General features: G+C 42.0%; 1 protein-coding gene across 1 annotated transcript; it reads left to right on the top strand.

Moving 5' to 3' along the window:
- Nucleotides 1-59: 59 nt before the first annotated feature.
- FLVCR1 (FLVCR choline and heme transporter 1) lies at nucleotides 60-23,935 on the top strand. The gene is made up of 10 exons (XM_073338936.1): nucleotides 60-819; nucleotides 5,404-5,548; nucleotides 10,934-11,074; nucleotides 12,069-12,136; nucleotides 12,386-12,489; nucleotides 13,471-13,581; nucleotides 15,121-15,226; nucleotides 15,475-15,586; nucleotides 21,064-21,131; nucleotides 22,598-23,935. Exons 1-10 carry the CDS (start codon nucleotides 202-204, stop codon nucleotides 22,670-22,672), a joined length of 1,548 nt encoding a protein of 515 aa, XP_073195037.1. The 5' UTR covers nucleotides 60-201; the 3' UTR covers nucleotides 22,673-23,935.
- Nucleotides 23,936-24,107: the final 172 nt, after the last annotated feature.

The following is a 24,107-nucleotide window of genomic DNA, read 5'->3' as shown; positions in this document are numbered from 1 at the left end:
TTGTGATTGGAGGAGACGGGGGCGGGGCCGGGGGCGGGGCCGGGCCGGGCCGCGCGCGTGTGCGCGGCAGAACTAGGGACTCTCCGCGGCGCGCCTCCGTCGCTGCTTTCCTAGCAAGCTGGCGGCGCCGGGGCCGGCCGGGGCCACGGGAGCGGCGCAGCGGGCGTGAGGCTCGGGAAGCTGGGCGGGGAAGGCGCGGCCATGGCTGGGGACGGGGCGGAGGAGGAAGATGAGGAGGGGGACATGCCCCCGCAGCCCAATGGGCTCCTCCCGGGGAAGGAGGCCGAGCGCGGCAGCCCCGCCGCCGGGGCGGATGCTGGGGCGCTCCCGGAGGCGCAGGCCATGCTGCCTTCCCCGGGCTCGGGCGTGGCGCGGGCGGCCCCCCGGCTCTCCTGGCGCAGGCTGCCCGTGCTGGCCGTGTTCAGCCTCTACTCGCTGGTGAACGCCTTCCAGTGGATCCAGTACAGCATCCTCAGCAGCGTCTTCGTGCGCTTCTACGGCGCCCCCCACTCCCGCGTGGACTGGCTCTCCATGGTCTACATGGTGGCCTACGTGCCGCTCATCCTGCCGGCCACCTGGCTGCTGGACACCCGCGGCCTGCGCCTCACCGCCCTGCTGGGCTCCGGCCTCAACTGCCTGGGCGCCTGGCTGAAGTGTGCCAGCGCCCGGCCTGACCTCTACCCGCTCACCCTGCTGGCCCAGACCGTGTGCGCCGTGGCCCAGGTCTTCATCCTGGGGCTGCCCTCCCGCGTCGCCGCTGTCTGGTTTGGGCCCAGGGAGGTGTCCACTGCCTGCGCCGTGGCCGTGCTGGGCAACCAGGTGAGCGGAGGGGAGCCCGGGAGGGCCTGGGGCAAAGGGGGGGCAGAGCGAGCTAATGCGGAAAGGGAGAGAAAGATCCGGGGGGAAATGGGCTGTGTAGGAAGGTGGGAGTCGGGTTTGCGCCCTTCTTTTTTGAAAAGAAATGCCCGGTTGAGTCGTGGGGGGACAGGGGTAGGTCGGTGTTCATCAGTGCAGCAGCCACAAGTCCATGGTTTAGAAGGGAGAAATCGAGGTTAAGGAAGAGGGGAAGGAAATCCAGACGGAAGGAGGGGAAGAGAAGAATCTGGTTGAAACTGGGGAAAATCTCAGCTGAAGTTAGAAGGCGCTGATGGGGCGGGGGCACACTTTGATAATGGTGTATTTCTGCATGTTTGCTTTTCTAATGCAGTATACGGAACTGATGTTGTTTGAATGAGGAAAATTCAGATCCTAAGAGAGATTTTCCATTGATATGCACACAGCAAAATTCTCTATCACAACAAGGAGAGAGTTAAGATCCAGTACGTTTTTGTGCGTTCTCCCCACAAACTAATGTGATTTTTTCCTTGCAAATGAGTGCGGCAGGCCTACATAAGTGAAAATCTAAACTAGTTAGTCATTTCAAAGCTGGCATTGTATGAGAAACCTGACTGCTCTGATTCAGCATCTTTTCTGAAGTTTTCAAAGGCACATGGCTGTTAGAGACTCATTATAATTTAATGGAGGCTTTGGCTGATGTATTTCTTTTAAACTAAATGTTATAGAAGCTAAATTATCTGTCCCTTATAATCCAATATGGAAAGTACTTAAACAAACCACAGAGGATCATAGAATATCAGGGTTGGAAGGGACCTCAGGAGGTCATCTAGTCCAACCCCCTGCTCAAAGCAGGACCAATCCCCAACTAAATCATCCCAGCCAGGGCTTTGTCAAGCCTGACCCTAAAAATATCTAAGGAAGGAGATTACCACCTCCTAGGTGATGCATTCCAGTGTTTCACCCTCCTAGTGAAAAAGTTTTTCCTAATATCCAACCTAAACCTCCCCCACTGCAACTTGAGACCATTACTCCTTGTTCTGTCATCAGCCACCACTGAGAATAGTCTAGATCCATCCTCTTTGGAACCCCCTCTCAGGTAGTTGAAAGCAGCTATCAAATCCCCCCTCATTCTTCTCTTCCACAGACTAAACAATCCCAGTTCCCTCAGCCTCTCCTCATAAGTCATGTGTTCCAGTTCCCTAATCATTTTTGTTGCCCTCCGCTGGACTCTTTCCAATTTTTCCACATCCTTCTTATAGTGTGGGGCACAAAACTGGACACAGTACTCCAGATGAGGCCTCAACTATGTTGAATAGAGGGGAACGATCACGTCCCTCGATCTGCTGGCAATGCCCCTACTTATACATCCCAAAATGCCATTGGCCTTCTTGGCAACAAGGGCACACTGTTGACTCGTATCCAGCTTCTCGTCCACTGTAACCCCTAGGTCCTTTTCTGCAGAACTGCTGCCGAGCCATTCGGTCCCTAGTCTGTAGCGGTGCATGGGGTTCTTCCGTCCTAAGTGCAGGACTCTGCACTTGTCCTTGTTGAAGCTCATCAGATTTCTTTTGGCCCAATCCTCTGATTTGTCTAGGTCCCTCTGTATCCTATCCCTACCCTCCAGCGTATCTATCTCTCCTCCCAGTTTAGTGTCATCTGCAAACTTGCTGAGGGTGCAATCCACACCATCCTCCAGATCATTTATGAAGATATTGAACAAAACCGGCCCGAGGACCGACCCTTGGGGCACTCCACTTGAAACCGGCTGCCAACTAGACATGGAGCCATTGGTCACTACCTGTTGAGCCCGACAATCTAGCCAACTTTCTATCCATCTTCTAGTCCATTCGTCTAGCCCATACTTCTTTAACTTGCTGGCAAGAATACTGTGGGAGACCGTGTCAAAAGCTTTGCTAAAGTCAAGGAACAACACGTCCACCGCTTTCCCCTCATCCACAGATCCAGTTATCTCGTCATAGAAAGCAATTAGATTAGTCAGGCATGACTTGCCCTTGATGAATCCATGCTGACTGTTCCTAATCACTTTCCTCTCCTCTAAGTGCTTCAGAATTGATTCCTTGAGGACCTGCTCCATGATTTTTCCAGGGCCTGAGGTGAGGCTGACTGGCCTGTAGTTCTCAGGATCCTCCTCCTTCCCTTTTTTTAAAGATGGGCACATTAGCCTTTTTCCAGTCGTCCGGGACTTCCCTGGATCACCATGAGTTTTCAAAGATAATGGCCAATGGCTCTGCAATCATATCCGTCAACTCCTTTAGCACTCTTGGATGCAGCGCATCCAGCCCCATGGACTTGTGCTCGTCCAGCTTTTCTAAATAGTCCCGAACCACTTCTTTCTCCACAGAGGGCTGGTCACCTCCTCCCCATGCTGTGCTGCCCCGTGCAGTAGTCTGGGAGCTGGCCTTGTTCGTGAAGACAGAGGCAAAAAAAAGCATTGAGCACATCAAAGAACAAAACTGGGGTAACATCACCAAGTAACTTACAAAGTGCTTGTTTCAAATATGTACAGCATGGTTCCATTTTTAAGAGTTTTTCAGAAAAACTAATTCAATGAAAGTTAGGTAAACAATGAAAAAAACTAATGGAGAAACAAGCTTCAGTTGAGACTTGTAATGAGGTGAAAGGTCTGTTTAGCTTTGTGTTAAATAACTGATTATCATTTTCCCAAACAAAAAGAAGAGAGAATAAATACACTAACAAATACTACTGTAATACTGCAGCATCCGGGGTGGAGGTGAGAAGATCGTGGGGGATGAGAGTCATGTGGAGATGTAGGCAGGGCTTGTGGGCTGAGAGTGAGCTTGGGGCAAATTGTCATTCAGTCCTTCTGAATCGTAGCAAACCTTGCATCAAGGCTCTCTATGATGCTGCTGCCTTGGTGTGCTAGGCTACTTAGGTATTAGCTCTGTGGAATCCCTTTAAGAACTGATTACTCCCATTCCCTGCGCACATCCATGACTCCACATCTCAGACCCTCATGTGGTGTTTCTATGGGGGATGCCATATGGAGGAGGGATGCTGGGGGTAGGCAAGAGGACCTGCCCCTTTCATGCTCCTAAACTCAGGTAGAAGTCTTCATGCTCACCAGCTGTAGTCCTGATCTGATGAACCAGTTCAGGACAAACAGACTGGGATTACCCTTTGGTGAGCCTCAGTAATCTTGCCAGCACGACTGGATAATTCATGAGAGGAGCTGATAATTTCACTCTTGTTCCACTGGAAGTCATCTTACCCCACTATAAGAGTGAGTTAGTTAGTACTAAGGCTATGTTTTAGTCATGGGTATTTTTAGGAAAAGTCATGGACAGGTCACGGGCAGTAAACAAAAATTCATGGCCCATGACTTGTACTATATTCCCCTAACTAACACTTGGGACCATGGGTGCTCTCGGGGAATGGTCGGGGGGCCACCACAGGGACTGTGGCATGGCCCGGCACCCCCGCTGGTGCTGTATAGGGGGAGGTTTGGCAGGGCTGGCAAGCTCCCTAGTCGGCTCCGGGTGTTCCTGCAGCTCCTAGGGGGAAGGAAGGGCAGTGGGGCTCCCTGCTTTGCCCTCGCCATGAGCTCTGGCTCCACAGCTCCCATTGGCTGGGAACCACAGTCAGGCGGCACCTGCGAGCGTGTGCAGCGTACTGAGACCCCTGCTCCCTCCGCTTAGGAGCTGCAGGAACATGCCGGCAGCTTCCATGGAGCCTCCCCGAGGTATGTGCCGCCCCGCACCCCAACTCCCTTCCCCAGCCCTGAGCCCCCTCCCACCCAAACTGCCTAAGCAGCGGCCAGTAACGAGACAAAACCAAGAGAAATTTAAAGAAACTATGCTTATGCCTGCAGAAATTTTCAAATGTTTTACATACCAGGAGCCAAATTTTAAGTCATAGCCTTCTATTTTTCTTGAATTAGAGGCTGAATTGAAACTGGCCCAAAACATAAACCTGCTATTTTTGTATTTTATGGCACTTCTTGTCAGGCTTAATAGTAACTGAAAATGTGTTTCTACAAAGGCATTCCCTTCCCAGTTGCCAATCTCTTCCTGATTAATCCTGCAGTGAAAATATAATGCTGAACTTCCCTTTTATAACATCAGGCTGTGAAGTCAAATGCAGGATTATGATCAAGAACGAGGGAAGACTGGTTTGTAAGAGAAACGCATGTCCTGTCTAGTTGTACTGTACATTCAGTTGCAGAATGACAAGCCAAATAAATGTCTGTGCATAAAGCAGTGTTCTCATATGAAATTTCCTCCTTACAGAAGGACTTCCATAATTTTTTTTGTTGTCAGTGTGTAGCATTCCAACTGTAGCATTGCAGTGAAGAGAGGAAAACTCGTTTATGGAAATATTGGCTGTTGGTTGTCAGTACAATTGACAGATCAATAACTGCTGCCCTTCAGTACAATGCAGGAACACTTTTCCTTTTGTAATTCTTATTAATCACTTTCTGTGCTATAATATAAGCTCCGTATTCCACAGGTTAGGACTTTTTTTCTTTGTTCTTTTGATTGCTTGTGTTCACAGGAAAGTGTATTTGTTTTTTGTTTCTTTTTGCAGCTTGGCACGGCAATTGGCTTCTTGTTACCACCAGTTTTGGTTCCAAACACAGTTGATGATACTGATCTAATGGGGCATAATATCAGCATCATGTTCTATGGAACAGCAGCAGTATCCACACTTTTATTCTTATTAACATTCGTTGGTAAGTGAAACATTTCATATGGTGGCTGTGTGAGCAAAGCAATCCAGTAGTGACTTTAAACTCCATGAACTGCAGCTTTTAGAACAAATTGCAAATCCCACCTCTTTGACTTAGCTTTCCTTGGAATAAATTTATCAGTGTCTCACACCAAACATCTGCTTTCTGTCGAGATACTCTTAGCCAGTGGTGAATTAAATGTGCTTGTTTTTTGTTCTTGGGAGGCGCTGCTTACTATAATGGTAAGGGCTGTATAAGTATCTAGATAGGTTGAATTCATGTGCAAGTTTTGTTTGTCTAAAATAGTGTTTGCCTGCGTTTAACCATGCTATGTTGTGTTGTGTGTTGGCCCTGAGCTGTAGAAAAAGACCTGAATAGACTTAGGCCTAGTCTGCACTAAAAAGAGTTTGCAGGAATAGCTAGATCTGCAAACTTTCCTAGTATAGATGCCTCTTATACCAAAAAGTACTTTTGTCAGAATAGCGAATACCAGCTCCCTAAATTATATGAGCTTTTCCCCACAAAAGCATGTTTTGTTTTTTTTGCCAGTATAACTGCATTTAAGCTAGAGCTTTTGCTGTTATACAATGTTATTTAAAAAGAAAAATCACAACCCTAACTGTTACTACATCAGCAGATGTTTTAAGAGTAGACTTAGCCTCAGTTTCCTGTTTTAACTTTAAACGAGTTGAAATGCCATTGGAGCAAAAAATTTGATAATAAGTAAATTGTACGCTGATAATACGTGAGGTGGTTTCTGCATGTTACCTCTTGTGGGATGTGCCCCAAGGTCCTCAAAAAGCAGTGGGTGTTGGGATTGCACAAGCATCGCCTCAAGGCACTGAATGCTCACAGGTGAGATTGTAAGAGCGTGGCCCCAGTTGCCTCAGTACCTTCCTTTTTTGTGGCTAGCTGCAGGTGTAGCAATGCAAAACTCCCTCAGTTTTGCTTCAGAGCAGAGATTGATGGAAACGCATTTAGAGATGTGTTCTTGTTAGGACTGGAGCAGAGTTCTCCTGTTCTGTGGATTTGTATGCACATTGGTGATCAGACAGGACAAGGCCTGTGTCATTCTGATCCCTCCTGTTTGGGCCAAGTAGTGCATCTTCTGGATCTGTCATGGTTGTCTTCAGAATGTCTAGCCCAGGCCGACAGCCTTGTTCTGCATCCCCAGGCCAAAGTCTCTTTATCTTGCAGCTTGGATTATGAGACATCAGCTTCTGATCTAGTGTGTCCAGTAAAGTTACATTTCGTACTACAGTCCATAAAACCCTCCAGTGTTACTAACCGTGTTCATTTCTGTTATCTTTGTTGGCAGCAGATAACATGTCTCAATGCTCTGCTCCCTCTTAGTCTGTTTTTGGACTTGTTGTTATAACTGAAGTCTCTCAATTTTCTGCTATTCCTTCAGCTGACAACTGTAAAATATTCAGCCATCCCAACATCAGGAGATTCCCTAAAGGACTGATGTCGGTTTAAAGAAGTGTTCAGAAACATGATCTTAGCTTAATGCTGCCGGAGTTAGAGTACTCCTTTTGAACCCTGGGGACCGTGTTCTTCATTCCAATGGTCCCTAAAAGCAGTATTCTTAGGGCTGGTCTGACCTCAAAGCGGAATAGGGAACTTTCAGTGCACAGCAGCAGCGTCCATGGCACGCAGACTATGTATAGCGTCTTAGTGAGCAGTAGATTTACATCCCAGCTTGCCAGGCTCTAACCCTTCTAGACAAGCCCAAGGTCAGTTACATCTATGATAAATGAATGAGTTGCAGGCTTTCATAGTTGATACTCCCTTTGCTTTATTCCACATGGATACACATGTCTATGTTCCACATGTATAACTTTTACCTGAAGTTGAGCTTGATTTCCTCTTACACCAGATAAACTATCTCCTGTTTTCTTGATAAAACCTCCTTACCTGTCATTGGAAGGGTGGAAGGAGTTGTGAGGTTTTAGTGGGGTTTTGTTTGCTAAAGCTTCAGGAAGATGGATAGGACATTTGTGGTTTTATAAAGCTGGTGAGCTGCTCTTATTTTTCCAGTCTTCGATATTGAATTCACATTTCTCATTCACAGTCAATGTGAAAGCTGCTGATCAATACTGCAGATTGGTGATTGAGTGTCTAGTGATTACCAAATATCAGTGTATGAATTTATCTAACCTGAGGATGTCGAAAGTTTAAGGAAGTGGTAGGGGAAAAATGCTAATTGAATAAATCAAAATAATGAGAACTGAATCCTACTAAGATAAAATGTAAACACATTCAAGTATTGTTAAATAGCAAGTAAGAGAGGATTTGTGTTTAGACTTTATTTCATAAACGTTTATGTGCTTTCTGTTTTAGTGGTCCCACCTACAGTGAAATAAGGAAAAATACTAAATCATCAAATACAGCTGAATGCCACTTGAACAATTTTTGACACTGGTTTTATATCCACAGCATATTGAACTAGTATGGTGTGACTGTCTCTAGAGATATACACAAAGGTCAGAAAGGTTTTAATGGGTTCATTGACCTATTTGTATCCAAAAGATCCCTAAAGAAACTCCAGAGCCAATGGTATATTTACAGAAATCCAACTTTTAATACTATAAATAAAATAAGTTATACTACAGACTGTTAAGGGTCTGATACAAACGCATACCAAAGCATGTAAATTCAGGTACCACTAAAAGTTTCTTCTTGCCCTGTTCTCTTACGTTTGCGGTGAAATTCACCCTTTTGTAGAGGGTCTGCATGAAGACTTGTGTACCATTTAAGCCCTTTAAAATGGTGCATAAATGGTGTAGAGGTCCTTGGCAGGTCTTCTGCACAAAAATGTTATTTTTTTTATCTGTGATCTTTTGTCACAAATGTTACAATACTGAGATATAATGGAGTTAGCATAGCAGTGCACTTTCGGCCTTATAACTAAATAAGGGAGCTAGATTGACCCTCATTTTGCCACTGTAAGCAGAACATCTCAATACTTAAGACAAGGGCTAGGTGATCTGATTAATGTGATCCTGCTTCATTCCAGAGTGGATTGATTTTAATCATGATATAAATCAGCAAGCAGAAAACCTTGAGTTAAATCCTCACTTCTATTCTTTGTTTTGCTTTTGTACTTTTTAGTTATTTTCCTAAATAATAGCTGATTCTCATTGGTTGGTAACAATTGAAATATGTTGATTTGCTATTAAATGCCCTTATGCTAAGTTTTTGGTACTACTTTTTACTAAACTATATCTATACACATTTATTTTAGCAATTTTATACTTTAGCATATATTCAGATTTTCTTAATTTTTATATTTTTATTGTGTTACAAAATGAAGAATGACACATTCCTTATTTGATTTTTTTAGTTTTTAGCTTGTGATTTGTGGCAAACTGAATTTGAATGGAATTTGAAATTCAGTTAAATGTAGAAAAACAACATTTTAATATTGCTTTTATTAGACTAAATTACTTGTTTTTGTATGTAACCACTATATTCAAAGTAATCAAAACATGTTTTGCATTAAAACTGCTTTATTAATCAAAAGAAGTATGGTCTGTAGATAGTGAATTAAAGTAATTGTTTCTTATCTGCATGTCCTTCAAGATTTTAGGGCTAGTCGATCTCTGACATCTTGTTTTTATTCAGTCATTGGAAGAGGAAAACAAGCTTTCCTGCTTTTTCAGCTCCCAGTCAGTTCCTTACCTTTGAATTGACTAGTCATTGAACTGAACTAGTGGAATAAACTGAAATGAAGAAAATATTCTCTCTGTACCTGCAGAAGAAGCTACTGCTGTCAAAAGCTGGCTTAGCACTTCAACAAACAGCTGGTTCCAGGTACTTAGCCAGTGACTTCCATCAGTTGAATGGTTTGACTCTAAAACTTAGGCAGCAAATGTACTAATAAAATATAATTTTTTAAAACAATTTAAATAGATTATAGTATGTTTAGGCCTTAATATCGGTTGTCATAGGTTGTGATAGCAATGGTATCTAAAAATATCTCCCTTCAAACCAGGATTCAAAGAGGCTTTCAAGGAAAGTCAGCTGACTTCCTGTTTAGTACAAGGACAAGTTAGAGCATGAGAAGGAGCAATCAACAGTTAAAACACTCTTCCTTTTTTTCCAGTCCTCTAATGCACTGGTTATTTAAGCAGTCTGCAAAAGATTGTTACTATAGAACTATGGTTTTCTACCTGTGGTCCGTGGACCCCTGGGGGTCCGCAGACTGTGCCTAAGATTTCCAAAGGGGTCCACATCTCCGTTCAAAATCTTTGGGGGTCCGCAAATGAGAAAAGGTTGAAAATCACAGCTTTAATGTAAGGGCAATAGCACAGATCAGATTTTCTCAAGTTTTGTTCTTCAGTTATCTGTGGGGCCAATCAGAAAGAAGACAACTGAGTTACTGTAACTTGACAAGTTTCCAGTGAAACAAAATGGTCTCCCTTGAAGGATATCTAGAGTAAAGGACACTTAGGGCTTATTTACATGAACATTTAGTTCGCAGCAGGCTGGGTTGTGAATATCCTAATCTACCCTGCTGTGGATTAACTGTGCATATGGACTCTGCTGACACACTGTAACCGTTTGTTAATGCGCTTTGATCTAGTCTGATCTTAAAGAGGACTAGAGCAAAGAGTGCTAATGAATTGTTTATGTGCGGAGCAGCGTCCACATGGGCATTTAGTTCATAGCAGGCTAGTGTGGGATAGATTCAGACCCCAGCTACTGCAAACTAATTATTTGTGTAGACAAGCCCTTAATCTTGGTCCTTTACTCTCAACCAGGAGGAAAATAAGTTCTTTAAAAAGAAGTTATGGTGGAGGCTTACCAATACTAATGCTTCAGTTTCAGGACTTGAACTGTTGCATCTTCTTTCTTAACTGAAGTTAGCTCAAGGTGTATTTAGGGAAGTGCTGATGCACTAGCTTGTTTACTTCTGGGACTCCAACTACAAACTGGACCAGGTCCAAAGACAGTGGAATATGTTGATCCTGGTTTGGGTAAGCTGTTCAGTCATCTTGAAAAGAGAGACACAGTGCTCTGAACAGTGCGCCAATTAATTCATGCCATAGCATGACTTGGGCATTTGCTTAGAGTAATTGTATTCTAAGATATAAGGGCCCAAACATGTGACAGATGAAAAATGTCTCTAGGGTATGTTTGTCAGTAGCACTCCAACCAGAGTGAATGGAGGTGGCATGTTCAGTCTGGCTAGCTCTTGTCAGAGGATAAAGTTGAATGGAAGACGTTTGTTGTTTACGCTTTCATAAAAATCTATTTTACCATGTTTCTTAAACCGGAACATTTTGTATTCACGTAAAATCCCAAGCCATTACTCAAGGTAAACTGGTAAAGGTAGGTAGGGTGAAAAACTCTATTAATGTTGTTCTTTTGTGTTTGTTCTAGTGTTTGATGAAAAGCCTAAATTTCCTCCAAGCCAGGCTCAAGCAGTTCTCCAGGACATTCCTCCTGAAGATTACTCTTATAAACAATCAATAATTAACCTGTTCAGAAATATTCCTTTTGTGCTTTTGCTGATCAGTTATGGTGAGTGTTGCCTTTTATCTTTAGGCTGGTAATAAAGGCCAGATACATTCCTAGAGTCCATCCAATCTTTGCCATGCTATCACTCATTTAACAGCTTGAGATCAAAAACTGTGCGTGGCCTGTGGTCTTCTCAAAAACCATGAGCAGAATTCAGTGCATCTTGGTACTTTTGGGGGAAGCAGGTAGATGAAAGGCTGTCATTAGCTCTACACCGGACATCCTTCACCCCCTATAGTAGGACTGCTTACACTAATTGTACTAGCACTTCTGACATTAAGATTGGGCCTGGAATGACTGAAGCTTAATTGATGTGAAGCCTTGACAAATCATAGTCTTTATAGCTGCTAAATGATTAAGAGAGTAGTTCTGGGGGGACAAATGTCATGTAGCATGGTAAATGTCTCTAGTGTAGACACAGCCTGGGAGAGCAAGACTTGCTGAGGAAAGTAGCTTTATTGCTTTGTTTTTCTCTGATGTGTGGAAGACCTAGGGAAACAAACTGTGGGAACAATGAAGCTGACTGTATACAAAATGCTTTTAAATGCACAAAGCAAACCCACTGAGGAAAGCATAAATATGTCTTCTCTAATCTCTCTAAGTTATTGTTATCTTAATTACCATTTTTAAGAATAGGTAAAATACATTTGGACACGTGTGATTTTTAATTTGAGTGCTTCCTTTTAAGGAGTAGCTAACATACACCCCTAAAATTGTCATTCTAATTCAACTCATTCAGACAGATGGTGGCTTGAATGCTAGCCCTTGAGAGTCTGGGCACAGATTATAGCAGGAGGGCAGGGGCGCTTTAGGATACAGAGAAACCTTTTACCAAAAAAAAAAAAAAAAAAAGGCAATAAGTAGACACCGAGCTGGTGACTTACTGAGTTTCCTGGTGGGGAATGTTGCTTCTTTTAATGTAAACGTTTGATTATTATTGACACTTACAATATGGTTAATGATATGGAGGGTACATCATGTTGTTTTGCTATTGCAGGTATGATGACTGGGGCATTTTATTCTATCTCCACATTATTGAACCAAATGATAGTAACATATTATGTGGTAAGTTTCTCTGGAATCCTTTGCTTTTTCATTTGTATATCTGCAGAGTTGGTTTCCCAGGTGTTTTGTGGACATTTGTGTGATCAAGGATTCAGTCTTCTTTGTAGTCCCTTAAAATTGCATACTCCATACAGTTATGGAGGTGATAAGTACTAGTGTTTGAATTTATAACTGTCAAGAGGTCTGAGAGCCTGACTCCTTGAGTGGAAGTGACTTATTAATAAACACCATATAAATATTTGTTGAAAGGGAGAAGAAGTGAATGCTGGGAGGATTGGCTTGACACTGGTGGTAGCAGGAATGGTGGGTTCCATTATTTGTGGTTTGTGGCTGGATTACACCAAAACATACAAGTAAGTGAGTGAGTGGAGTTGGGATGGGCGGGGGTAGGGCAGATGTGTAATTGTTGGGGGGGAGGGGAGTCTTGTATAAAAATACAAAGATTCAAGTGCACCTTTGTGGAAGGGAAATGATTAAAAAAAAAAACATCAATATGTCCATGATTTTTCTTTGTCCTTGAGGGAGTGCCATGACTGAGACTGAGGTAGGAGTCTTAGAGTCTATCTCATTGGTTTCTGGCCAGAATGAGGTTGGGGCAGGGTTGGGCTGAGTCCACTATGGGGTGATATGAGAATTTGTAGGGGTTTCTGTCTGTCCCTGTGGCTGGAGAATGCATGCATGCATGATGTTAGCAAAATAGGAAAGGCATCTTGGGTTCCAGCAGACCCACCTCTCCCGATTCTATCTTGTTCCAGCTTTGACCCAACAAGTTCCTCCTTTGGTGGAGCATACTGGCTTCACCACATTTTAAATTAGGAGCTTAATTTATTTATTCAAATTTTTGCACCCTCTACTGGGTCTTTAAATAAGCATAACTCAGCTTTTAATCCAGCGGATGTCCGTGGAGCAGAACACTGTTACAGGCTCTGTAGAATGCGTATGCTGTGGTATTTAGCAAACATGTATAAGGGAAATAGGGGATGTTGATTTTCAAAACAAGAACGGTCTTAGAGTGAAGTTCTTATTTCAGTGTTTCTTTATTATAAATTATGTACAGTAGCTTTAATAACCCTAGTGGATGGTAATGCAGTAGAATGGTTGCCCTGCTGCAAATGATTGGCTAATAAAACTAATGTGTGCCTCAGTTGCTCAGACTGCATCCATTAGCACAATTTGTATATATATGAGTTGGAAATACCTGAAGCAGATTTTTAAAACTCATATTTCAATTATAGCAAAGAGAATATGTGATATTCACATGATGTCCATGTTACACAATATGTATTGCCTTCTCAGATTTACGGTGGGTATTTTCTCTTGGCTTTTGTTTGCAGACAGACTACTTTAATCGTTTACATTCTCTCATTTGTTGGAATGATCATATTTACTTTCACCCTGGACATTGGACACCTTGTAATAGTGTTTGTGACTGGAGGAGTGCTTGGGTAAGGAATCAAAGGGGAAAGGAAGACCTGTTGTAATTCCAGTTAAAAACTATATTTGAAGGTATCTAATGGCTTTTTTTAAACTAAAAGACTATACCTGTAAAACTCCCTTTCCATACATACGACCTATCTTATACTACAGATACAGTGGGTGAGTGGACCAAATTCTGGTCCGCTGAGGTCAGTAGATTTACTCTCAATTTTCACCAGTGTGATGAAGACCAGAATTTAGCTTTCTTATATGAGCCTGATCCAAAGCCCATTGAAACAAATGAGTCTTCCCATTGACTTCAGTGGGCATTGGATCAGGCTCCCAAATAAACAAAAGTAGTGGGCTTGGGCATTTGAGCTCACTAATAATAATTGCTACTATGTACAATTTATATTTTTCTAACAACCAAAATATGCTAGGCACATCCCAAATGCAGAGGAAGATGCAGTCCTTGCCCCCAAGAGCATATAATCTAAAAAAACAAAAGAGAGGTGGGGAAAGGGATAGACAGGTGAAGCGAGTGGGGTGATGATAGGTGTTAAGTCTAAGTTATAATTGTAAAAAGTAAGTACACTGAGTTCCCATCTGCCCTCCATTCAGTTCCCCCAATTTCCACAGCAATCCCCAGGTGCAGTTCTAGTGTCTTTACTGATGGTCAATCCCGTTCCTCCACAGCGGGGTGGGCACACTTTCTGACCCGAGGGCCACATCTCGATATGGAAATTGTATGGGGAGCCATGAATGCTCACAAAACTGGGGGTTGGGATGCAGGAGGGGGTGAGGGCTCTGGCTGGGGTTGGGGGTTCTGGGGTGGGGCCAGAAATGAGAAGTTCAGGGTGCAGGAAGAGGCTCTGGCTGGGGGTGCAGGCTCTGGGGTGGGGATGAGGGGTTGGGGGGTGCAGGAGGGTGCTCTGGGCTGGGACTGAGGGGTTTGGAGGGCAGGAGGGAGATTGGGGCAGGGGGTTGGGGTGCGGGAGGGGGTCAGGGTGCAGGGTCCGGGCGCGCTTATGTTAAGCAGCTCCCAGAAGCAGTGTCATGTCCCACCTCCATCACCAATGTGGAGGCGCGGCCAGGTGGCTCTGCATGCTGCCCTGTCTGCAGGCACCACCCCTGCAGCTCCCATTGGCCGTGGTTCCTGGCCAATAGTAGCTGCGGGGGTGGTGATTGCGGCAGGGGCAGCGTTCAGAGCCACCTACCTGCCCCTATGCGTAGGAGCCGGAGAGGGGACATGCCGCTGCTTCCAGGAGCTGCGTGGAGTCACGGCACAGATCGTTTATGAATGAGAACCAGACAAACATGTCAGGACTAGAATGGTGGAAGGATATGAGAATGACATTGTAAAACAAGGGCAGATAAGTAGGGAGGGCCAGATTAAGCCCTAAACTATATAAATTCTTGAAATGAAGCACATAACACTGTAACCTGATACTTTAAAATGACCTTTTGTTCAGGTTTGTTTTTCATATCCATAGCAATGGAATAGAGCCACACTTAGGATACTCTTGTTCTCACCTTTTTTTTTTTTTTTTTTTTTTCCCCCCCTTCAGCTTCTTCATGACTGGTTATCTCCCACTTGGCTTTGAGTTTGCTGTGGAAATTACCTACCCAGAGTCTGAAGGCACTTCATCAGGACTCCTTAATGCTTCAGCACAGGTTATTGCAGACTTATTCTTGTAAATGAGGGTAACATTTAATAAAGCCTCTCTGCCTGAATTTTTGGGGAAACAGTCCTAGATTTGACTGCTGGCATTTTATTGTGCTCCTATAGTGTGTGTTTGTTTGCCAGTCTCTAGACTGGTAGAATAACTATAATACACTGATCTGAATTTTTGTAAGCTAAATTTGAAGAGATTTACAAAATGAGTCTAATAAAATCTGAAATGTTTTATGATTGATTACAGATATTTGGGATTTTCTTTACACTGGTTCAAGGAAAGCTCATAACAGATTATGGCCCTCGTGCAGGAAACCTTTTCCTCTGTGCTTGGATGTTAATAGGCATTATTTTAACAGGTAACTAATCACATTTGCTATTTACCTTTATTTATGTAGGTATTTTTGTTCTTTGTTGATGAGTTAATGTCTCCAACAAAGCAATAGAGTTTAAACACACAGTTTTCTTATCTATGTCAAAGGATGGAAAATTATTCCTTGATTAAAGAATTGTTATTAATATTTACTGCATGCATACCTCATTCTAAGGACAACACAGTAACTACGTATATAGTCATGTTCCTGGCTGCATCTCTACAGTGTCTTCATAAATTTAGAACATTTTACTATCTTCAAAGCGTTGCAAAACATCTTAGTAAACACAAATGAAAGAAACATACATCAGTTTAAATTAGTACATAAACCTGGATTTTTAAATCCAAAGTATGAAAAAACACACTTAAGAAATAGAGATTTTTGGATAGAGTTGGTTAAATGGATTTACAGGGTGAAGTTAGTTTTGCCAGTAATATCTGTCTGTTTACAAGCCAGAATGATCGTTTAAATATGTGGGATTTTTAGAACCAATCAAATACATTGCTCAGCAAATAACTGCAAATCAGGCTGGAAATAAGGAATAAATTGTTAACAATGAGAGTAATAAACTATTTGAACAGCTTACCAAGGTCATGGTCGATTCTCAATCACCAATCATTTTAAAATCGAGATCTGATATTTTTTCTAAAGCATATATTCTAGGAATTATTTTGGCCTTGTGTAGTATGGCCTGTTTTATACAGGAGGTCAGACTATGATCACAATGGTCCTTTCTGGCCTATGAAAAGCTCCAGGTGTTTTTAATTGATTTTAATGTTTTTGGAGTGAATGACTCTCTAGTAGTTGCCTGAAGTGATCACTCTTCTAAAATAGAATGATCCAATAGTTGTATAAACAGACAGCGCACAACTTTATTTTGTGAAAAAGAGGTTTCTTTGTATGAACTTGATCTGCCAGTTTGGAGGTAAAACCACAAATTCCTTCCAGCTGCCATAAGAAAAGGGATGGAATTGCCTAGTTATGGTAGCTGCCATCACTGGCTAATATCTCATTTTCTGGAGATTTGATGGCTAGAGGGGTATTACTTACAAAATTATGAGAGTAAGGAGTTGGCTAAAACCTGTAAAACTAGTTGCTAGTGGTAGATTTATGTATCGTTGAGCTTTACTCAAACCTGATGGCTCAAGAGAGTTCAAAGTTTTATGTGCCTCATCACTACAGTGTTGGATTGCACATATCCACATGTGCAGGTGGTGTGTGTATTGGGGGTTGGGGCTCTTGTGCATATTGGTGTTTGAGTGTGATAAGAGATTTTTGCCTGTAGGTTTTACTGACAAGCTTGCAAGGCTGTCTTATAAGATCTCATGTTATCTGAAGCCATATATATGTGGGGCATAGACAATTCTACTAATAATTGTCTTACAAATTACTTTTTTTAAAAATGGTTTTTAGCGGTGTGCTATTAATGTGCAAAACATTCATGTCTTGTAGCTGGTTTTTGAGAACTGATGAGGCATTCACTTTTTAATGACTTGTTAAATTTTTGGATGGCATTAGCATTCTTCACATTTATTTTTTGTCTGCAAGGGCAAAACTGTCCATTATGGAATATGAGGAAAAACTAACCTTGTTAGCCAATTAGAAATACCCACCACTGAGAGTGGGCTTAAGATAAGAACCTTTTGATTATGAGGAATGCTGGATGTCAGTTGGCTGGTGAGGAAATAATAGCATTTTATATGTGTATGAAAGTTTACCCTCACTAGCTTGAGTTTGATTTCTTGGCTTAGGGACCTTTTTAAAGGTAAATTATCCAATGAAGAACTAGAAATTTGTTGGTTACTGTAAATAGGCCTATAAAGCTTTATCAGCCCATAAAAGTGAATGATAGCACTGCCTCACTTTTGTAGTAATCCAGAACATTTTTGATACTGTAATAACCCTAATACTTATATAATGTGGTGCAAAGAAACTGAAGCAAATCATGCTTATGATATAGACAGGAAGTTGTTTATACCTCAGATAGAGTGGCTTGCTCAATGTGCCACAACAAGTCAAATTCATGGTTGGAGTGTGGGATTTTTTGATTCATAGATATTTAGGTCAGAAGGGACCATTATGATCATCTAGTCCGACCTCCTGCACAATGCAGGCCACAGAATTTCACCCACCACTCCTAAAAAAGACCTCACACCTATATCTGTGCTATTGAAGTCCTCAAATTGTAGTTTGAAGACCTCAAGGAGCAGAGAATCCTCCAGCAAGTGACCCGTGCCCCATGCTACAGAGGAAGGCGAAAAACCTCCAGGGCCTTCCAATCTGCCCTGGAGGAAAATTCCTTCCCGACCCCAAATATGGTGATCAGCTAAACCCTGAGCATATGGGCAAGATTCATCAGCCAGATACTACAGAAAATTCTTTCCCGGGTAACTTGGATCTTACCCCATCTGAAAACCCATCACAGGCCATTAGGCCTATTTACCATGAATATTTAATTACCAAAACCATGTTATCCCATCATACCATCTCCTCCATAAACTTATCGAGTTTAATCTTAAAGCAAGATAGATCTTTTGCCCCCACTACTTCCCTCGGAAGGCTATTCCAAAACTTCACTCCTCTGATGGTTAGAAACCTTCGTCTAATTTCTAATCTAAATTTCCTAGTGGCCAGTTTATATCCATTTGTTCTTGTGTCCACATTGGTACTGAGTTTAAATAATTCCTCTCCCTCTCTGGTGTTTATCCCTCTGATATATTTATAGAGAGCAAACATATCTCCCCTCAACCTTCTTTTAGTTAGGCTAAACAAGCCAAGCTCCCTGAGTCTCCTTTCATAAGACAAGTTTTCCATTCCTCGGATCATCCTAGTAGCCCTTCTCTGTACCTGTTCCAGTTTGAATTCATCCTTCTTAAACATGGGAGACCAGAACTGCACACAGTATTCCAGGTGAGGTCTCACCAGTGCCTTATATAACGGTACTAAAACCTCCTTATCCCTACTGGAAATACCTCTCCTGATGCATCCCAAGACGACATTAGCTTTTTTCACAGCCATATCACATTGGCAGCTCATAGTCATCCTATGATCAACCAATACTCCAAGGTCCTTTTCCTCCTCCGTTACTTCTAGTTGATGCGTCCCTAGCTTATAACTAAAATTCTTGTTATTAATCCCTAAATGCATGACCTTACACTTCTCACTATTAAATTTCATCCTATTCCTATTACTCCAGTTTACAAGGTCATCCAGATCCTCCTGTAGGGTATCCCTGTCCTTCTCTAAATTAGCAATACCTCCCAGCTTTGTATCATCTGCAAACTTTATTAGCACACTCCCACTTTTTGTGCCCAGGTCAGTAATAAAAAGATTAAATAAGATTGGTCCCAAAACTGATCCTTGAGGAACTCCACTGGTAACCTCCCTCCAACTTGACAGTTCACCTTTCAGTAGGACCCGTTGTAGTCTCCCCTTTAACCAATTCCCTATCCACCTTTCAATTTTCCTATTGATGCCCATCTTATCCAATTTAACTAATTAGATCCACTGTGTTTCCTTTATCTAAAAAATCTGTTACTCTCTCAAAGAAGGAGATCAGGTTGGTTTGGCACGATCTACCTTTTGTAAAACCATGTTGTATTTTGTCCCATTTACCATTGACTTCAATGTCCTTAACTACCTTCTCCTTCAAAATTTTTTCCAAGACCTTGCATACTACCGATGTCAAACTAACAGGCCTATAATTACTTGGATCACTTTTTTTCCCTTTCTTAAAAATAGGAACTATGTTAGCAATTCTCCAATCATACGGTACAACCTCTGAGTTTACAGATTCATTAAAAATTCTTGCTAATGGGCTTGCAATTTCTTGTGCCAATTCTTTTAATATTCTTGGATGAAGATTATCTGGGCCCCCCGATTTAGTCCCATTAAGCTGTTTAAGTTTCGCTTCTACCTCAGATATGGTGATGTCTACCTCCATATCCTCATTCCCATTTATCATGCTACCATTATCCCTAAGATCCTCTTTAGTCTTATTAAAGACTGAGGCAAAGTATTTGTTTAGATATTGGGCCATGCCTAGATTATCCTTGACCTCCACTCCATCCTCAGTTTTTAGCGGTCCCACTTCTTCTTTCTTTGTTTTCTTCCTATTTATATGACTATAGAACCTTTTACTATTGGTTTTAATTCCCTTTGCAAGGTCCAACTCTACTTGACTTTTAGCCTGTCTCACTTTATCCCTACATATTCTGACCTCAATAAGGTAGCTTTCCTTACTGATCCCTCCCTTCTTCCACTCCCTATATGCTTTCTGCTTTTTCTTAATTACCTCTCTAAGATGCTTGCTCATCCAGCTTGGTCTACAACTCCTGCCTATGAATTTTTTCCCCTTTCTTGGGATGCAGGCTTCCGATAGCTTCTGCAGCTTTAATTTAAAATAATCCCAGGCCTCCTCTACCTTTAAACCCATAAATTCTTCAGTCCAATCCACTTCCCTAACTAATTTCCTTAATTTTTGAAAGTCAGCCCTTTTGAAATCAAAAACCCTAGTTGCAGATTTATTTTTGTTAATCCTTCCATTCAGTTTGAACTGAATTAGCTCATGATCACTTGAGCCAAGATTATCCCCTACAACCATTTCCTCTATGAGGTCCTCATTACTCACCAAGACCAAATCTAAAATGGCATCCCCTCTAGTCGGTTCAGCAACTACTTGATCTTGGGCCTGTGCTTGGTTCACTAGACCACACTTGTAATTTAATGCATTTGAATGTCAAAGCATGTTGCTTTGAAGAGAGGAACTGACTTGGAGGAAACTTAACTGAGAGTGATTCCTGGAGAACTGTGTCCCACTCACATGCTTTCATTCCCCAGTGGGTGGCTTGATAGCATTCTTTTCTGGTGGTCTGATGTTGAGTAAGAAATCCCTGGACATTGTGCACTCAGAGGGAACATGGGAGAGGTGCTGGGGCGTGGAAGTAGATGCTTTCCCTCTAGAAATAAAACTGTTCTGCTCTTTCATATAAGAGATTCTGTACAAAAGTCTTCTATTCTGAGGGCCTTCTTCTGAGGGGATTTAGAGACATGCAAACAGCCTGACAAGACTTCATTATGGGCAGCTCTAATGTTCTCAGACTAGAGAAATTACTGTTTGGTTCACAAATTTATACCTGGGACTTACTCAGTGTACAGGGAAGTTTACATGTGTACAGGGAAGTATTTGCCAAAAGCATCAACATTCACCATGCCCCTACTGATGTCTTAATGTGGTTAAGAAAATGTCATATGTAAAAACTTGTTAAATGACTTCTGTGGGGGACAAGTTTAAAACTTGTGAATAATATGGGTAGGTGAATAAGTCAGAGTGCAAATAAAGAAATCTCTTTTGAACAGGTGATAAAGTAACTGCCACATCTGTGCCATAGTGGTACAGCCAGTCTCCTGGAATGGTCGCGGTATGTGAAAGGTGGGGGTTACAAATGTTTTCTTTGTTTCAGCCTTAATCAAATCAGATTTGCGAAGACAGACTATAAATTCTGGGATTTTGAACACAGACGTTAAAGCTGTAAGTGATTTAACCTTTTTTTATTTTGATTATATTATTGCACTTTAATATTAGACTTGTAATTACATGAGTATTTAACATCAAAATACAATATGTGACTGCTTCCTAATTCAGCTAGAGCAGCTGATACACTTTAGGATCTTCCCTCAGTTATCTGATTATTTCTCTTTGTAACTGATATGTGTATATCTCTTAGCGGTTCTTCAGAATATAGGACAGTGCCACCTGTGCCTTCAGAGTTTTCTCTATTCTTAATAGCTGGTATTAGTCTCCATATTGCTTGCTGCAGATTAGCCCTTTAACTGCATCAAAATTTACAGTGCTTACTGCAAAGAGCTTTTTTTAAGTATAGGCTTAGGAGTATATGCTATACATTTGGCATTTCAGTGAAATAATGGTTTTCCCTTTAAGTGAGATCCACGTGTGTATGAAAGAGAGGCATGGTAGAGTTTCATGCCATGGTGAATTTATTGAGTGCGGTTTAGGTGTATCCCAGGGATCAGCAACGTTTGGCACGCAGCCTGTCAGGGAAATCCACTGGCGGGCCAGGACGGTTTGTTTACCTGCAGGGTCCTCCGGTTCGGCCGATCGCAGCTCCCGCTGGCCACAGTTCGCTGCTCCAGGCCAATGGGCGCTGTGGGAAGCAGCAGCCAGCACTTCCCACAGCCCCCATTGGCCTGGAACGGCGAACCACGGCCAGTGGGAGCTGCGATCGACCAAATCTGCAGACGCTGCAGGTAAACAAACCGTCCTGGCCCGCCAGTGGATTTCCCTGACGGGCTGCGTGCCAAAGGTTTCTGATCCCTGGTGTATCCCTTTGCTCCTTTTGAAGTGAGGGAAAGTTGAGCAATAAGCATTGCTTTATGTTCTTTAGTAGATCACAAGATGTGTATTCCTAGCTGTTAGCTTTGCAATATATTACATAGTCACTAGTTGTTTAAATGAGGGTAAACAGTTGAAATTTTCCATCCTGTATTTTTCTTGACCTTCAAGGAAATGAAGATGCCTTTGTGATAGATGCTGTTACAGTAAGACATCACATAGTTTTCTGCCTACTTTAGGTAATTCACGTGTACCTATAAGTTACAGCAGGATTTCCTTATTTTCAAGATCCTCCTCTACTGTATTTAAATACAGTGGGGATGAACTGAATGTTAATCTCACTAAGATCCATGTCAACACTCCATCTGTAATATAGATGGGAAAATTATATAATTTATAGGAGATCTAAATTCCATATAATTTTTAATCGTAAATTGAAGGGGGAAGGGAATCTGTTTTTTTATGCCTTTCTATTATCTAACTCAAACTAATTATTCACCAAATCTAGTTTCTAAAACAGTAATGTAGTCTAACTGGCTATATGAACTGTAGAATTTAGTGATTAGTCTCATTGTTCACTGGCAAACTGAAGTCAGGGATAGCTTCATTTGTATAACTACTTAATCCCTTAATTCTTTCTGCAGGTACCAGTTGACAGTCCTACAGAACATGAAAAGAATAATACTGAGTTAAAATACCAGTCAGAATCGGCCCTGTGAGGCAGAAGGAAAATACTGTAGAAACGCACAAGTTTCATGTAATAGTGAAGTGCACAAATTAGCATAATCACTGGATTTGTATGTATGAGTCGTAAGAATTTTGTTAGAATATTGGTGTGAGTCGTTCAGTATTACTGAATGAAGATGCACAATTCATTTTGTCTAAGGCATAAATGGTTTTAACTTTATATTGAATATTTATCATAGCTGTTTTCAAATTTGGTAGTCTTATTGCTAAAGGTTTCTTTGAATGCTGTCCACCCTCCTGAAAGCAGTGCACGCTCAGAACCTCATGGTATAGAAACTTGCATCAAAAATATAAATGTCATAACAAATGGCCAGTCAGTTTTAAATGAAGTCAATACATTTGATGAATTCATTTGCGCAAAGTCACTCTTTCCTAATGCACAATCTGTTACTGGGGAGAGAGGGACTGAGCAGACTCACAACTAAAAGGGATTGATATTTTAACAGCATTTTTTAATATAAATGTGTTGCAAATTTTAAACCAGCCCTTCTGTTTGAGGGATCCTGTCTTTAGCACAATACCTAGAACAAAAAAATAATTGCAGGCATGAATGTGTCAGAGTGAAATCTGAAGCTTTACCTGCCTTGGGGAAAACCACAGTATATGAAACTTTTTGGTACCCCAGTACAGGCAAGGGGAAGCACTTTCTGCATGAATTAATCATAATACGTACAGGGGAGACTTAATAGTGATCTATTGAATATCGAAACCCTTTCACAAAGGTAAAATGATCATAGGCAATGGAGGGCTATGACTTGCTGTACCTCCATAAAATGCTTTGAATGCTACTTTAGAGAGCTGGTGTGAGAGGAGTCCATGTTTACAGAAAGATGGTGCCTTTGCTGCTGAACGCTGTAACCCGGAGCCTTGGCTCAGTCGAAGTTATATGTGTTGTCTTGTGTTACCGGGGAAATTCCATTGCACAGGTTTAAACACCTCCTCTGTGTATTGCTAACTTAACAGAAAATGTCTTCCATCCTTTCCATGCCTCTGCGTCATGAACTGTAATGATCGTCTCTAGTTCAATGCTTGTGTTTATCATGTAACTTGCAAACAACTTGCTTAGAAGTAAAACACATTTGTCCTTCAGTCCATACAGCTTTAAACAAATTGTGAAAGGGAAGTGCTTCATGACCTCCGTGCTCTTTGTACTGTGTGTGATAAATAAGGTTGTGATTTTGTCACACTGATCATAGAAATTATGAATTTGAATAAAGTCTGTGAAATCTTGGAAATGGTTGTAAAACGTATTTGTTTATGCCCCCGGACACAGTGGCCTTGCAACCTGGTGCACAGGGTCACAGCGCTACTCAGGTTTGACCCATCTGCCTTTCTTTCCCCATTTACAGAGGGGCAGATGGACCATAGCTGATTGGTGCTGTGAGCTAAATGCACTGAGTCACAACA

This window comes from Lepidochelys kempii, chromosome 3, assembly GCF_965140265.1.
Source record: "Lepidochelys kempii isolate rLepKem1 chromosome 3, rLepKem1.hap2, whole genome shotgun sequence".
In the NCBI taxonomy this organism is placed as follows: domain Eukaryota; kingdom Metazoa; phylum Chordata; order Testudines; family Cheloniidae; genus Lepidochelys; species Lepidochelys kempii.
The sequence above is the reverse complement of the archived record's forward strand: the minus strand, read 5'-3'. Positions and strand labels throughout refer to the sequence as shown.